Raw genomic sequence first — 13,774 nt, forward strand, 5'->3', positions numbered from 1 at the left:
AGCTTAAGCTTCACTGATGTGATAAACAGAGTTCATTCTTTAAAATTTTTAAAAGTTTATTAAAGGATAAAAGGACAAAATAATCCAGCACTGGGATGCTTTTAGCACACAGCCAAAGAGCACAGAGGTAGCTTAAAAACATGTTCACTATATACTGTTACATTGCTGAGGTTACATGCATATTCATTAACTTACACATTATTCAAACATTCCTTTGACTTTTTGATGTTCCAGGAACTCTCTTGTTTGGTTTTAACCTCTGACTTGTCTGCAGAACGTTCTGTAAATGAGGTCTACACATTTTATTTCTTCCTGTAGTTTTATCCTGTTGCTTCGCACTCCCTGATAATACCGATAAGAGTCGATAAATGCTTCCTGGATGCTTAAGCTCTTTTTGTCACTATTATCACTTGGTAGGGGCAGTCTGCAGTTATAAGAAACAGAATAATTGCTTTACACCATTTTCTGAGTTAGTTACATAGAAGTACTTTAGTTTCTATTTCAACATTTTGCTAAAGCCTACGATATATTTATCAGGCTACTATTCATATGAAATATACAGTGCATACATAAACTGGCATATTACACTATACAAAGCAGTTAAAAGTAAGTATAAGTTTTACCATATCAAAATACTTGTAATGCAAAAAGCTAATCTATGAATGTGAAAGCCAATATTGTTTTATCATCTATAACATCCGACGACGAGGGTGAGCAGCGGGCCCGCAGCAGGCGGAGGGCGGGCAGGGGGACGCGGGCACTTAACTTTGGCCAGGGTGCTGATCTCGGCCAGTCGGGGCAGGCCAAGTCCCCGCAGAAGCGGAAGCACTGCGGTAGAAGAGGCACCCAGAGCCCGCAGCGGGCGCTGCACGCCCTCCCCGCTCCCGAGCCCTCTCCTCACCAAATCGCCGCCGCTCCCTAGTCCGCCCTGCTGCCGCAAAGACGACCCGGAACTCCTCCCGGGCTACACTCCTCTCCGCCTCCTGCCCCGAGTGCCGATGGGGCGCTCCGGTAGGGGCTCTGCGGGGGTCTTTTCGCCGGGACCTGGGCACGAGAGAAGGCCGGAGAAGGGGACGGGGGTTTGGCGAGCGCCGCCGCCGCCGCCGCCGCCGCCGCCGCCGCCTGCGAGCCCTTCGGGCAGCCCGAGCTCCGCCCCACGCTCCCACGGGCCTCAGCCTGACGGCTCCTAAGCCTGCCAATCACGGCCCGCCTTTCTCCGTCCGCCCTGTCCAATCACAGCCGCCCTTTCAAACCGGAAGCGGTCTCGCCGATCTCAGCCCGCTCAGTCGCGGCTCGCCGCCTCAGACTGGCCCCGCTCGCCCGTACGTCTGAGGCGCCGCTCCCGCCACCGCCGCTTTGGGAGCCGGCGGAGCAGCGTCCCCGCTGCCGCTGCCTCGGCAGGCGCTGTTGCGGACGGGAAGGGCGGCCGGGAGCTTCCAGTTCAGGTCCTGGTCGGGATCAGGTTCTGGTCCAGGGAAGCGGGCAGGCGGCGGGCAGCGGGCGGACGCGGCCACAGCAATGGCGGCGGCGGGAGCAGCGCTTGAGGGGACCGCGGGGAGTCGCGGAGCGGAGCGCGGCGGGAATTTGCGGGCTGGGATTGGTGGAGCCGGCAGGCGCCGCCTCGGGTTGTGATTGGCTGGCTGTCCGCCCGTGGGGCATAAATAGCGGGCGTTGGAGCGCGATGGCGTCAGTTCGGCGGTGAAGCTGGGAGCGACGGGAGCTGCGGATGCGCGGTCCGAGGAGCGGCGCTGCGCCAGGACGGGACCCCCGCGGCAGCTGATCCGGGGAGCGCTGGTGAGCACGGACGCGACGCCTGCGGCCGTATCTGGGGCCGGCCGTGTCCAGTTCTTTCTGCCGCGCCCTGCGTGGCTCGGGTAGCCGGCGGCTGGTGTGGGGCCTGGAGTGGCGCGGTGCGGGGGGGGGGGGGGGCACTGCCTGCTGTCTCTGGGGGCTGAAAGTAGCCGTTTTGCGTTTTCTGGATTTAAAGAAATGTTCAGAATACGAGGAATAAAGCTTGCTTTTTGTATTTTTATTACTTTATTTTGTTTTTACTTGTAGTGTTTTTTTTTCTTAATTGTGTTGTTTTATTATTGCCTGTTTTAATACATCCTTTTGGTTTGATTTGTTTTCTTTACTAGATATCTCATGTTAATTCGGTAAGGGTTGTGGGACTGGGGCTGAAGCACCAGTTGTGAGAGCAGTGGGGACATAAAACCCCAGGGTGTGGAATAATGATTTTGGCATGAGCCAGGCCCAAAACAACGTGGAGTGGTGGAAATGCTGAGGCTAGATAAATGCCATGGGAGGAAGGCATGGAGCTGCAGCACAGGGCCTGCAGGTTATGCCTGGGGGATCCCAGCCCCTGCCCTGTGGTACCAACAAGGGGCTGAGGGTGTGGGGGCTCAGAGGGTTCTAGGGCCCAAGAACCAGCCCAAGAGTGCCTTTTGGGATGGGGGGGGGCAGGAGTCCAGTGGCTATTGCCAGCCCCTGGAGCTGCCTGAGGGGAGGTGAGGGGGCCTTTGTGCAGGTGCTGGGCTGAGAGCCAGGGTGAGGGGGAGGGTGGATGTTGAGCTTCAGGCCTCCAGTGTCCCCAGAGTTGGGATGCCACTTAGGGTTGCCACTTAGGGCTGGGTGGGTGGATGGGACAGCTTCTAGAGATACTGAAATTGTAATGATGGCAGTAACTGATTTGTGGCCTTATCAACAGCCCCAAGGTGCAGTGAGAAGCATGAGCAGCTTTTAGCTGCAGCCAGTAGGAAGCTGAGGAGCTGGAGCTGAGGCAGCAGACCTGGAGAAGACAGAAATATGGTAGGGTTTGGTGTAAAACCCCCGTGGGGCTGGGATAGGGATTGCGGAGCGGGGAGGTGAACTGCATGGTTGGAATTGAAATTGCTGTAAGAGCTGTGATCAGAGCTCAAGAATGAGAGCTAAAAGAAAGATCCTGTCCTGAGAAGCACAAGTAGTATTGTGTGGCACTACTGTGAAGATTTAGAGCAGAAAGTGCAAAAGAAGAGCTGGCAGTTAAATAAAGCTTGTGGGACTGGAGCTGAAATCACTGGGGCCGGGGTGGGGACTGCAGTGCTGCAGAAAGAGTCACTGCTACAAGAGATACTCACTGTGGATCTAAGGACTAAGCGCAGAATGGGACACAGCTGGAAGAAGAGAGCTGGCAGTAAAATAAAGCTTGTGGGGAAGAGCTAAAAGGGCTGAGATCACTGGGCCTGGTCTTGTCATTGTGCGACTGGAATTGCGGCTTAACACATCGCAGCAACCTTAGGGCTGGTACCCGAAACTGTAGCGTTCTTGCGCCGAGATCACTGTAGGCCCGTGACATGGGTGCAGGGGCTGGGTATTGCCGCTAATAGTAGAACAGGATGTGCGGGGTGGCGAAAGGGAGGCTGGAAGCTTGCGCCTGAAAACCCCGTCGATGGCAGAATATTGTCTGCGCCTGTGATGGCACCTCTTGGGGCGCACTGTGGGGCTGGGAAGTGGACTGCGGGGCTGGCAACGTCAATGGAAATGGCAAAGGCACTAGACCTGTGAACGGGGCTGTGGGCATCCAGGAGAACTTACGCAGGGGGTGGCAAAGTGACTGGGGACTGCTCGGTGGGGGCTAAAATCACTGCAGGGCTAGCATATGGATGGTGGGGTGGGCTTTCGGAGGCTGGTGCGGGAGCTGAATTGTTTCCAAGCTGGAGCCAAGAGCCAGATGCTGGCATTTGAAGCTGGAAAAACACAGAGCTGGAGCTGCAAGAAGAGAGCTGGCAGTAAAATAAAGCTTGTGGGACTGGAGCTGAAATCACTGGTGCCGGGGTGGGGGCTGCAGTGCTGCAGAAAGAGTCACTGCTACAAGGGATACTCACTGTGGATCTGAGGACTAATCGCAGAATGGGACACCCAAAATCCACCCTGCCCTAGACACCCAAAATCCACCCTGCACCCCCCAAATCAACCCTGGGATCCTCACAAACAACCCCTGGGACACTCCAAATCCACTCAAGAACATCCTGATCCCTCAAATTCACCACGAGACACCCCCTCCCCCCCCCCCCCCCAGACACTCTCTACTCCCTGGGACCCTCTGGCAGCCCCCAAATGTAACCTGAAAACCTCTCCCTCCCTCCCAGGAATCCCCCAAACACCAACTGGGACCCTCCAGACTGCCCTTCCACCAGTCTACCCTGGAACACCAAATTCCACCTTCAGAATCCCCACAAACACTCTCTGGAACCCTCAAACCCCCTCCAGACCCCCTAAACCCACCCTCATACACCCCAGAGTGCCTGGGAACCTCACCCCCTCCCAGGACCCTCCAACCCCCATTAGATGCCCCCAAATCCACCCCAGGATCTCCCCTGGGGTCCCTCACCACCTTCTGGATCCCCCAAATCCACCCTGCGATGTGCAAACATCTGCTGAGAAGCCCCTGGGACCACCCAAATCCACCCTGGGCCCCCCTAAAGACTCCCTGGAGGCCCCTGGGACCACCCCTACACAAAGCCCCCCCTCCACACTGTTCCAGCCCCACCACGTCCTTGCCTTCCCCCCAGCACATGGCCTTGTCCTCCTGCAGTGTCCTTGTGTGCCTCCTGATGTCCTTGCGTCCACCCATCCCCCAGGGGATGCATGTCCCCTGTGCCCCTTCCCCTGTGGTGGCACTGGCGCCCTGTCCCATTTGGGGGTCCCTAGAGCACTGTCTCCATGCCCCTAGGCTTTGTGTCCCCTTTCCCCACAGTGGATGTTGCCAGGGGGGTGCCCTCCAAGTCCCCACGCTCAGGATCTCCCCAGGATGTCACCCCCTTGTCCCCCTTCCTGGGGTGTCCCCAAGGTCTCCCCAGGGTGATATGGCCCCAGATCAGGATGTCCCCATCCTGTCTTCCCATGTCCTGATGTCTCCCACAGCCCCCCTCCATGTCCCCTACGCCCACCCACATCATTCCGACTCCTGTGCCTTCCATGACCCCGATGTCCCCATGTCCCCCATATCCCCCTCGTGTCACCACGTCCCCCATGTCCTCCTATGTCCCCCAACATTCCCCGTGTCCCCCTGTGTCAGCTGGTGCTGCAGGGGGACCAAAGATGGTCCAAGGGGAACCCTCCTGTGGGGGTTTGGGGTGGGGGGGCTGGGAGGGTTCTGTGGGCAGTTGGAAGGGAGCTATGGGTACTCAGGGGGTGGGGGTGTCCAGAGGGGCTGTGGCAGATCCTGGGGGTGGCTCTGGGGGCTTAGGGAGGTCTAGGAGGATATCTGTGGGTGCTAAGGGGACGTTGTTGGGGCTCAGGGAGAGCCCATGGGGCTGACAGGTTTGTAGTGGCGGGGGGTCTGTGGCCTCCATGGATGGAGGGCTGTGGGAAGTGCTATGTGGGGGCCCCTTCCCCCAGGGGGAGGTCTGTCAGGGTATGGGGAGAGGGTCACTTGATACTGGGGCCCACTACCCACTTTGAGGGGTACAGGGTGTTTGAGCTGCCAGTGGCTGGATTTGAAAGGACCCTGTGCCCTGAGAGTGTGTTTAGGGGGTTTCTGCCCCTGGGAGATGCTGCCAAGGGGTCAGGGGATGCTGAGGGGCTTCAGTGCAGGTGATGGAGGATTCATAACTGTTCTCACTGCCCACTGCATCCTCTTGCTCCCCAAGGACCTGCAGCTGGCCCAACACCTGCAAGGGCCCCAGAGGGGGAGCGTCTGATGGGGGGCACCCCCGGGATCCCCACACCATGGCCCAATCCCTGGCACCCACCCACAGGAGCCCCCCTCCTGACACTTTCACATCCCTAATCCTATTGGGGGGTCCCTGAGAGATCCCCACATTGAGACATGCCCCACCTGGAACTCCCTTCTCAATACTCCTCCTGAGGGCCCCCACCATAGCACCCCACAAACTCCCCGGGCAACACATCCCCGGGTGGGGGTCCCCTTCCTGACTTCAGCACTTCTCAGATTATTGTGAGTCCCCACCTGTAATCATTCCAGGACCCGGGAACTGGAGGGACATCATCCCCCAAGGGGACATCCCTAGGACTCACACTCTATTGGAGACCTCCCTCACTTCTGCTGGACCCCAATAAATGTCTCTGATCCTCAAATGCTGCTGCTAGAGTGAGGGAAATTGGGGGCAGGCACCTGTGAAGGAGGCTCTGGGTGCAGGGACTTAAGGGGGGGGGTGGGAGCACCTCCACGAGGGCTGTGGGAATTGGGATAGGGGATATTTGGGGAGGTGAGGAGGAGGGTGAAGCTTAAAATGTCCCCTTAATAAGGTGGTGTTTGGAGGGGCAGGGCTTGAGGGGGCACTTTTATAGTGGTGGGGTCATTTTGGGGGGTTAGGGATTAGAGGTTTGCTTTATGGAGGAATCAATGCATCAGGAGTCAGGGATCCCGGGGCAGGGACTTCGGGTCTGTTTTATAGAGGATGGGGGGCTGCCTCCAGGGCAGGGGCGTAGGGCTCCCCTTTACAAAGGCAGAGCGGCCGGTGCGGGGCAGGGCTTGACGTGAGACGGGGCTTTAAGCCTCCCGTGTGAGGCCCGAGCCTCGAGGGGTGGGGTTTTAAGGGGCGCTCTTTATGGGGCTGGGCCCAGGGTCCACTTTTATGCTGGCGGTGGCGGGTTGTCGTAGTAGGGTGCGTGTGCGCCACCTGAGAGGGGCAGGACTTAGGGGGTGGGGCTGCATGGGGCGTGGTTGTGGGGTTCCCCAATATAAGGGCTCTCCGGTCCGCCCCCCCACCCCGCGGGCCATGGCGGCTGCGGCGCTGCTGCTGGGCCAGCTGTCGCTGTCGCTGCTGTCGCGACTGTCGCGGCGTGGCGATGGGCGTGGCCCGCGCTGGGGCGTGCTGCACCTGCTGCACCCACAGGGGGCGCTGCACCTGAGCCGCCTGACGCGGCGGCACGGGCCCGTGCTGCGCCTGCGCGCGGCGGGCCGCGGTGAGTGCGGGATCCCCGACCCCAGCCGAACTTGCCCGGAACCCCCGAACCCGACCCTGACCGAGCTGCCCGGGACTCCCGAACCCGACCCCACCCCAGCCGCCCGGGACCCCCGAACCCGACACCAACCCAACCGCCCGGGACCCCACAGCCCCCCAAACCCCCCTCCCTGCTCCCCAGGGACTCTCCGAGCCCCCAACTCTGCCCTTTCCCCCTGCGGTGGGGACCTCTCCTCAAACCCCCCCAAACCTTTCTTGGGGCCCTAATCCCCCGATGCTCTCCCCAAAATCCCACGCCAGGACTCCCCACTTGGTTTGGGATCTCCCCCAGTTTTGGAGTACCCCCAGCCCCTCCTCTTCCCTGCAGAGGTGCTGGTGCCGAGCTCGGTGGCGACCATCCGCGAGGCGCTGGTCCGGCACTGGGGGGACTGGCTGGGGCGCCCCCACAGCTATCTGGGTATGGCGGCGGGGTGGGGGGCGGTTGGAGGGGTTCCTGTGGGGTTTGGGGAGTATCCTGTGTGTAGTGAAGCCCTTCGGGGGATTTGAAGGGAGTCACTGTGTGGTTTCTGGGGTTCTCTGTGGGGCTCGGGGAGGGTCTCTAAGGGTTTGGGGGGGCCCTGTGGGATGGCAAGTCCTTATGGGTTTTGAGGGCGTCCCTATGAGATTGAAGGGGTTGTTACGGGATTGGGAGGGGGTCCCAATGGAGTTGGGGACATGGGTACTGGGGGGGGGGGGCAGTTCTGGAGGGGTGGGTTGTCTGTAGGGGCTAGGGCAGTTTCTAGAGGTCTCTGCCCCACCAGACACACCCTTCAGCCTCCAGGGTGGCATTAGGAGGGTCCCATGGAGGAAGCGGCTATGGGGTTGAAGGAGGCTTTATGAGGTAGTGGGGCCCTGTAGCACACCCCTGGTGTATTGGAGGTGGGTCCCTATAGGGGCTGGGGGGTTTCTGGGGGTCCCTTACTGCTCCTGCCCAACCCCAGGGTTGCTGGTGTCACGGGGGGGCCGGGACCTGGCACTGGGAGACCCCTGCCCTGGCTGGCGGCGGCAGCGGGGAGCAGTTCGGGGGGCACTGGCACGGGCTGGGGGGCATCTCGGGCCCCTCCTTTGGCTGCAGGGCCGGGAGTTGTGTGAGGTGAGACCCTGAAACCGACTCCTGCCCAAAATGATCCTTCTGCAACCCCGACACCCCCAAAACTGATCCTCCCAGCATTGCAAAACAGATCCCCACACAATATTGACCAGCAAAACCCTGGCCAATGCACCCCAAAACTGATACCTTGAGTCTCACTCCCTTCACCCAAACCCCACCCATGCACCTTAACCATGTCCCCTGCATCTGGAAACTGCCCCCCAAACCCTACCCCCTGCACTCATCCCCCAATCTCTGCATCCCAAACCTGATCCCCAAACCCTGCACCCGCATCACTGTCCCCCAAAACTTACCCACCCAAACCTCACCCTCTGCACCCCAAAAGGGCATTATCCCTGTGAGTCCCCATAACTCCCTCAGAGCTCTGCACTTCTCTTGTGCGACCCCCTAAACCAGCCTTGGAGTCCCCCTTTATTTGCTCTGGGGCTCTCTCTAACCTTCTCTTTCCCCCAGGAGCTGCGTTCGTATGGGGAGGCCCCCCTGGACCCCTTTGAGGTGTTCACCTTCCACACCTGCAGCACCATCGCACGCCTCCTCTTTGGGGAGCTGGTGAGGATCTGGCAGGGGGCCCAGGATGGAGACAGGGGTTTGGAGGAGGACCCCAGTTTTTATGGGGGCCCAGGGTTTGGGGGGGACCCAGGAGTCTGTGGAGGGAACATCCAGCTGTTTGGGGGGACTGACCAATTTGTGTGTGGGTGGCAGGGGTTTGGGGGCACATAGGAATTTGAGGGGACCCGAATGTCTGAAATGATGTTCGGGGTGTTCTGGGGGATCCAGAGACAATTGAGTACTGGGCAGTACACAGGTGTGTTCTCCTCCAGGTGCCCCCTCCAGGGGAGCTCCGGGCCTTCTCACGCTGCCTGGGGGAGCTGCTGCAGGTCTGGGGGCACAGCAGTGTTCGGGTGCTAGACCTGCTGCCCCTGCTGCGGGTGAGCCTGGCAGCTCCTGGGGGTGGCTGTGGGGCTGTGGCCTTTTTGCTCAATGAGGGTCTATGGAGCCCAGAGCTATAGAGCCCTATGGGGGCAATAAGGGAATTGTGGAGATCTACAGGGGGACTATGGGCCCTTGGGGGCCTGGGAAGGGCTGTGAGTCTCAGGGGGATTATATGGCCCATGGGAGAGATATGGGGCTGGTGGGATTATATGGGGTTGGGAGTGAGGTTATAGCATCTGTGTGGGACTGGAGAAGGGTATGGAGAGCTGACAGAGAGCTTATAGGGTCCATAGAGAGCTTGGGTGGTGTCTGTGGTACTGGGAAGGGACCCTATAACTCTAATGGGGCTGGACAGGGGTTATAGTGTTTGTGTGGGGCTAGGGTGAGTGTTACAGGGTCTATATGGTGTTGAGGATCTCTGGGCCTGGGAGGGGCAGTTGTGGGGGCTGTATAGGGCTGAGGTGGGGTAAAGTGTCTCTGTGGTGCTGAGGATGCCTGTAGGACATTGGAGGGGTCTGTATGGCCCAGGGGAGCGGCCATAGGGTATCTCTGGGGCTCAGGAGACTCAGGCAGCATCTCTGGGGGAGCGGGTGTCTCTCTGAGGTCAAAGGTTTCTTGGCGGTGGGGGTCCCCATGGAGTCCCTGTGTGCAGGCCCTGCCCAACCCGGGACTGCGGAAGCTGCTGCAGCTTGTCCAGCACCGTGACATGTTTGTGGAGACCCAGATCCAGCGGCATCAGGTGGGGAGGCCCGGGGAGCTGGGAGGCAGCCCGAGGTCAGGAGCGGTGCAGTTGGAACAGAGCCTCAGGGGAAACCCAGGGCTTTGGAAACTACATGGGGGTCTGGAAGGACTCAGGTTCTGGGTGGAAACCAGGAGTTTGGGGGCTACCCAGGGGCTTGGGGGCACCCACATATTTTTGGGGAAACAGAGGTTTGGGGGGACCCAAGGGGATGGGAGGAGCCGGGGGTCTGGGAGGCTTGTAAGGCCTTGGGGAGGGCCAGGGGTTTAGGTGGACTTGGGGATTTGGAAGAGACTCCCGTGTTTGGGGGCAGCTGGGGATCAGGAGAAACCCCCAACACGTGTCACCCCTTTGCCAGGCGTGCCCCTCCCCTCCCCCGGACTCAGTTCTGGGGGCACTGCTGGGGCGTAATCCTGGGGCACGGGAGGGCCCCCTGAGCCCCCCCCGGCTGCACATGGCGCTGGTGGACCTGTTCATTGGGGGAACTGAGACCACTGCGGCGGCGCTGGGCTGGGCTGTGGCCTTCCTGCTGCACCGCCCCGAGGTGAAACACATGTCCCTCCATGTCTTCCATGCAGCCCTGGGGGGGTCCTCTGTGTCCCCAGGGGTCCTGTGTCCCCCCCTACATCCTGTGTTCCATATGTCCCTCATGTTCCCTTCTCCGTGGGTTTCCTGCTGCTCTGCCCCCAGATGATGTGGAGCACCCTCTGTCCCCTGTACAGTGCCAGGGCTCCATGTGTGTACTTGGGGGTCCCATATCCCCACCTGTGTCCTACATGTCCCCCACGTCCTCCTCCCCATGGCTGACACTGTGCCCTTGCACCACCCTGAGGTGCCCCATGGATCTCTCAGACATTTCAGAGCTGTGTCTGTGTCTCTATGTGGCTCCTTGGTTTGGGGTTTCCATGGAGAGGTGGCTCAGGGTCCAGGGATAGAGGGTCCTAAGAGAGAGATCTGGGGGCTCAGGGGTGTCCCCAAGGAGGAGGGAGGAGCAAGTCTGGGGTGGGTGTTGGGTCTCAGGACAGGTCTGGGGAGGATCTGGGAGTTCAAGGGGGTTGCCAAGGGAGAGGGCCAGGCTTGAGGATGGTTTGGGGTCCCAGGGGCAGGTTGGTGAGTTTGGGGGGGTCTGGGGTTCTGGGGAGTCGCCCTGTCATCCCATTGCCACTGTGTGCCCCCTGGGATGCACCCCCTCCCCTGGTGCCCCATGGCAGACATGGCACACCTGTGCAGCTGCAGGTGCGGCTGCGGGCGGAGCTGCAGGGGGCACAGGGACCACCCGGGCCAGGGGACATGGGGCGCCTGCCCCTTCTTCAGGCCACCGTCAGCGAGACCCTGCGGCTGCGACCCCCTGCGCCCCTGGCGCTGCCCCACTGCGCCCTGCGCCACACCAGGTACCAGGGCAGGGAGGAGCCGCCACCGGCCAGCCTGGGTGAGGGGCAACCACCACAGAACAGGAAGGGTCCACCTGGTATCATCAGTAGGGTCCGGGAGAACCCAGCAGAGCCCATTAGACCCCAGCAAGTCCCGCTAAGACCCATCAGGTCCCAGCATGGCCCGGGTAAGACCCGAATATGCAGAATATTTACCAGTAGGGCCCAGTAGAAGTAGGCCCACAGTAGACTCCAATAGACCAGTACAGTCTGGTAAGTCCTTGTAGGACCCAGTAGGCTTCAACAGGGCCCAATAAATCCCAGTAAGACTCATTAGGTCCCAGTAGGCCCCAGTATAACCCCAGTACATTCCACTTGCCCCAGCAGGTTCTGGTATGACCCCAGTAGACCCTAACAGACACTCAGTAGATCCTAGAAGATTCCAGAATAGCCTCAGTAGGCCCCAGCAGAGCCCAGAAGATCCCAGCAGGAGTTCCCAATATATCCTAGTAAGTCCAAGGTAGCCCCACGAAACCCCAGTAGACATCCAGTAGCCCCCAGAAAAGCTCACGATGGGTCCAGCAGTTCCCAGTGAGCCCAGTAGACCCCAGTATGGCCCCAGTAGACCTCGACAGATAGCCAGTAGATACCAGAGAGCTCCAGTAGGACTCCACCAGATCCCAGTATGGCGCTAGCAGATCCCACCCAGTGTGCCAGTAGACCCCAAATAAATTCTAGTAGGTGTCAGTATGGCTCCAGTAGATTCCAGTATAGCATCAGCAAATTCCAGTAGGCACCTAATAGATCCCAGGAGACCCCAGAGAGCCCCAGTAGACTCCAACAGACACCCAGTAACTCCCAGCAGCACCTACCAGATCTCAGTATAGACCCTGTAGACCCAAACAGACATCCAGTCATACCTAGTGAGCCCCCAGAGAGCCTCAGTAGGTCTCAGTATGGCCCATGTAACTTTCAGTAGCCCCCAGCAGACCGCAGTCTATCTCCATGCACCTTGTCCCCTTCCAGTCTTGGGGGGCTCCCCGTGGCAGCCGGCACTGTCCTGATCCCCAACCTGCTGGCAGCCCAACAGGACCCTGACATCTGGCAGCACCCTGAGGTCTTCCTGCCCGGTATGTGGGTATGCCTGCACTCTGAGTGCCCCCCTGAACTCCTGGGTTTCCTCAAACATCAAACTGGGTTCCCCCAGCCATGGTGTTTTCCCTGATTCCTGGGTATCCTGGGAACACCTTTGTGTCATGAGTGTCCCCCCCCCCCCGATGCCTGAACCACCCCAACCCCACACCCCCTCCCCCAAACCTGTGGTTACCCCCCACCATCCCCATTAGTTCTCCCATATATCTGTGTACCCCCCTCAAAACCTGTTCCTCCCCTCTACCCCCCTGCCGAAACCCCTGAGACCCCCCTCAGGTGTCTGAACCCTCCCCAAACATGTGAATCCCCTCTGTCATCCTGGGGTCTCCCCCGAATCTTAGGCTCCCTCTGAGCCCCTGGGTCACCCCAAACCCCCATGTTTCCCTTCTGAACCCCAAAGTCCAACCTGGGGAACCCCCAGGCACCCTCCAAACTTGTGGAGGTCCGCCCCTAAGTCCTGGGTCCCCCCATGGCGCCCGCTCCCCCCAAGCCTGTGGGTCCCCCCCCGGAACCCCCCGATCCTGCGGGTCCCCCCGCACCCCTCGGAGCTGACCCACCGCCCCCGAGAGCGGTTCCTGGCGCCGGGCGCCCCCTCGCGGTCACTGCTGCCGTTCGGCTGCGGGGCGCGATCGTGCCCGGGGGAGGGGCTGGCGCGGGCCGAGCTCTTCGTGTTCCTGGGGCTGATCCTGCGGGAATTCCGTCTGGAGCCGGGCCCGGAGGGACTGCCGGGGCTGAGGGGCTCACCGGGCACGGTGCTGCGCTGCCCCTCCTTTCGCCTGCGTATGGTGCCCTGCCAGCCCCCGGGCTTACCCTGACCCTGGCCTGACTCCACTTGACCACTTTATTACTTTTCTGAACACACTGTGACTCACCTGAGGTTTTTTTGACCCTTCTTGAATACACCTGACTTCACCTGAGCCTGTGTGACACTGCCTGAACCTGGCTGACCGTGACCCCCTGACTGACCCCACCTGACATCGGCCTCACCCCTGCCAACCCTATGCCTCACCTTGACACCGGCTATGACCCCAGCTGTGACCCTACCTAACCCCATCTGACTCTGCTTGAACCCTGCGTGACTCCATCCCAACTCACCTGACACCTGACCCCTGCGTGCCCCCATTCAAAACCAGATAGCTGGGTCTCTCCCGGATGCCTGAGTCAATGCAGTGTGGGAGGGCCCCATTTATCTCCTCCTAATAAAATTTGTGCTTTTGAACCCACAAGTCCCGGCTCTTCCTGGGACCCCCTAAACGTCCGGAACGCCCGAAGCCCAGCCTTGCGCCCACCCTGACCGGCCATTCTCGGCACCCGCCACAGCCCTCGGACAGCATCAGAAGATAGCGGTCTGGCTGATTTGCACTTCCCCGCTCCGCAAAGCCCTCCCCGGAGAGGCTGCGGTCCGGGTTGGGCTCGCAGCCCTGCGAGATACGGTGGGTTTGTGCGGGGCGCTGCGTTCTGCTGATCTGACTGGCAACAGGCGACTCAAAGCATGAAGCGCTCTGATTGGCCGAGGCCTGGT

At 60.0% G+C, this 13,774-nt stretch overlaps 1 protein-coding gene and 1 long non-coding RNA gene across 2 annotated transcripts; both read left to right on the forward strand.

The window, feature by feature from the left end:
* The first annotated feature begins 1,107 nt into the window (after positions 1–1,107).
* On the forward strand, positions 1,108–6,069 carry LOC131561953 (uncharacterized). The gene is made up of 3 exons (XR_009275115.1): positions 1,108–1,794; positions 2,708–2,808; positions 5,966–6,069. It is a non-coding gene; the product is annotated as an uncharacterized LOC131561953 (long non-coding RNA).
* A 653-nt stretch (positions 6,070–6,722) lies between these two features.
* LOC131561738 (steroid 21-hydroxylase-like) lies at positions 6,723–13,523 on the forward strand. Its single transcript, XM_058811111.1, has 10 exons — positions 6,723–6,909; positions 7,276–7,365; positions 7,889–8,040; positions 8,512–8,607; positions 8,880–8,987; positions 9,644–9,730; positions 10,089–10,274; positions 10,961–11,121; positions 12,127–12,230; positions 12,820–13,523. Exons 1-10 carry the CDS (start codon positions 6,723–6,725, stop codon positions 13,065–13,067), a joined length of 1,419 nt encoding a protein of 472 aa, XP_058667094.1. The 3' UTR covers positions 13,068–13,523.
* The last annotated feature ends 251 nt before the right edge of the window (positions 13,524–13,774 follow it).

Source organism: Ammospiza caudacuta, chromosome 10, assembly GCF_027887145.1.
Source record: "Ammospiza caudacuta isolate bAmmCau1 chromosome 10, bAmmCau1.pri, whole genome shotgun sequence".
NCBI classification, from domain to species: Eukaryota; Metazoa; Chordata; class Aves; order Passeriformes; family Passerellidae; genus Ammospiza; species Ammospiza caudacuta.

Bases quoted from the DNA above. Each gene is read 5' to 3' on its own strand.
- LOC131561738 (XM_058811111.1), top strand. From the start codon at position 6,723: ATGGCGGCTGCGGCGCTGCTGCTGGGCCAGCTGTCGCTGTCGCTGCTG. The intron at 9,731-10,088 runs GTGGGGAGGCCC...CCCCTTTGCCAG, and splicing joins CCCAGATCCAGCGGCATCAG to GCGTGCCCCTCCCCTCCCCC. The intron at 11,122-12,126 runs GTACCAGGGCAG...GTCCCCTTCCAG, and splicing joins TGCGCCCTGCGCCACACCAG to TCTTGGGGGGCTCCCCGTGG.